Raw genomic sequence first — 2,554 nt, 5'->3', positions numbered from 1 at the left:
CACTTTGAAGTGCTACTAAATGCCAAATGGAAGGTGAGGCAAGGTAGGATACTGTTTGCAGCTGGCTGTTCCTGGGATAATATGGAGCAAATTGAGAGCAGACTAGAGCAAATACATACAGAAAAACACAACTGATAATGGCTTCAAAGGGAAGCATCTGAGAACTCTGTTGTGAACTACAGTGCAGTTTCTACGAGATGATCTCATAGGATGGAACTTTCTGCTTTGGCTAGCTTTTACTATTTCAAAGAGCAGGCAAGTAAATTATATACATCTTTTTCTGTGCAGCATTTTATTATTCATTTAAAACTCTGGCTAATTAAATATTGCACTATATCTAAGATCCACATGATGTATATCATACAGTACAACCCCCCAAAATTTATGTCATGCTACATTTTAATGCAACTTATTATCTGCCCTATTTCAGGAAAACATATAAATATATTTTTGCAGTACTTATCACAGGAATAGAGATTTGTATAAACTTTTAACTCAAACATTTGTGATTTTCAAATGACTGATTTGAGCAATATTCCCCCAACAATTGCTAAATGCAAACATCAAACAAGGAAAAAAAATTTAGGTATGTACTCTTCTCATGTGCTTCTTTAGATTGCTGCTCCCAGAGAATGTCCTACTGCATACCTTGCAACAATAAGGCTTTTCATTTGTATGGACTCTCATGTGATCTTTTATTGTACGTTTTCTGGGGAAAGCTTTGCCACAGATCTCACAGGTAAATGGTTTCTCTTTTGTATGAATTCTCACATGGGCCACTAAATTACTTCTTATAGTGAAACCTTTACTGCAAATCTCACATTTATATGGTCTCTCTTTTGTATGTATTCTCATATGTACAACTAGAGCATATTTTGAAGATAATGTTTTACTACATATCTCACAGCTGAATGGTTTCTCTTCTGAATGTGATTTTACATGTTCCATTAGATCCTGTCTCACAGTAAAATCCTTACTACAAATTTCACATCTATACTGAGTCTCTTTTGTATGCACTTTCATATGTGCAACAAGAGCATGTTTCACAGAAAATGCTTTATTACATATCTCACACTTATAAGGCTTCTCATTTGTATGTGATCTCATGTGACATACCAGAGTCCACTGCTGGGAGAATGCTTTCTCACACACTTCACATTTATAAGGCTTGTGTTTTGTATGCACTACCACATGCTTTCCTAAATGACTTCTCCGTGAGAATGCCCGACTACAGAGATTGCAACTATAAGATTTCTCTTTAGAAAGTAAGTTCACACGCCCTATTATATGGTCTTCCTTTGAAATTTCCTTACTATTGACCTCACAGGTATTTGGTTTGTCTTCTGTGTGCAAGCTCATGTGCTCAATTAGTACATTTCTGTTAGAAAAATCCTTGCTGCAGACTTCACAACTAAGAGGGTTTTTTTCTGCATGTGTTCTCATATGCACAATTAGACCACGTTTCTTTGAGAAAGCCTTGCTACAAACCTCACATTTGTGGGGCCTTTCATCTGTATGTATTCTAATGTGATCTAACATTTGACTCTTATATGAGAATTTCTTGCCACATATTTCACAAACAAGTTTCCCCTTGCTATCCACTCTTGCATATGTTCCCTCTTTATCATTTGAAAGTGTCCCCTCATCAACCATTTTTAATGGATCTTCACTTTCACTCATTGCAACATCTGAGTCACTTCCACTTGTTTCCTCATCACCAAATTTTGTTTTTTCAGATACTGAATACTCACTCATATCTAAATCCTCTTCAGTCTTAACAAAGACAGTATTCATCCCTTCTACATAATCAGAACTTTCTTCCTTTATATCCAAACAATGCTCCTCACTGATATCATCCTTTTTCTCTTCTTTAATAGCAATGAGACTGCTAACATCAGGTACAATAGTATCCCCACCAATATCGTCCTTTTTCTCTTCCTTAATGGCAATGAGTTCACTAGCATCAGGCACAATAGTATCCTCACTGATATCATTCCTTTTCTCTTCTTTAATGGCAATGAATTGAATGGTATTTTCCGACACATTCGTATCCACACTAATATCATCTCTTTTCTCTTCTTTAATGGTAATGAATTGGATGGCGCTGTCAGGCTTTTTGGTATCCATGTCCGAATCATCCATGAGAGCAGTTAAAGACATCACTCGGGCATTGTACAACACTAGCTGTGAAACAAAGAAAAACAATGAAAAACAATAATTTTTAGCTTTATGTTAAAATTTTTTTTTCACTCTCTATTCTGAAGAAAGACCATAAAAAGACACAATATCTATAATGAATTTATTGGTTTACTTTACTTTTAAAAAATCCTTATAACTGAGCTTTTACTACACCATCCAGAAAATCCAGTATTTTGCACAATGTAATAACAAAAATAAAAATAAAAATTCATAATTCCAAATATCAACTTACTTGTGATTTTAGCTGAGAAATGTTCAATTATCTGGACTTTATGTTAAAAGCAAAATGTTGTCAAAAGTAGCAGAATCTGTAAAAAAAAATCTTGGACCACTGTTCCCTTCTCACATAATATGG

General features: G+C 34.7%; 1 protein-coding gene across 2 annotated transcripts in view; it reads right to left on the bottom strand.

Annotated features, from left to right (window-relative positions):
* LOC119593962 (gastrula zinc finger protein XlCGF57.1-like) overlaps positions 1-2,554 on the bottom strand; it is a gene marked incomplete at its 3' end in the record, with an annotated part of 14,527 nt that continues 11,973 nt past the window's right edge. The window contains 2 exon segments of one of the 2 annotated variants that reach the window (XM_037942982.1): positions 1-2,184; positions 2,432-2,507. In XM_037942982.1, the coding sequence (XP_037798910.1) occupies positions 583-2,160 (1,578 nt within the window). In that variant the 5' untranslated portion in view covers positions 2,161-2,184; positions 2,432-2,507. 2 annotated transcript variants of the gene reach the window in all.

Source organism: Penaeus monodon, chromosome 33 (assembly GCF_015228065.2).
Source record: "Penaeus monodon isolate SGIC_2016 chromosome 33, NSTDA_Pmon_1, whole genome shotgun sequence".
Lineage (NCBI taxonomy): Eukaryota > Metazoa > Arthropoda > Malacostraca > Decapoda > Penaeidae > Penaeus > Penaeus monodon.
Note: the sequence above shows the minus strand (reverse complement) of the source record. Positions and strands in the feature narration are given on the sequence as shown.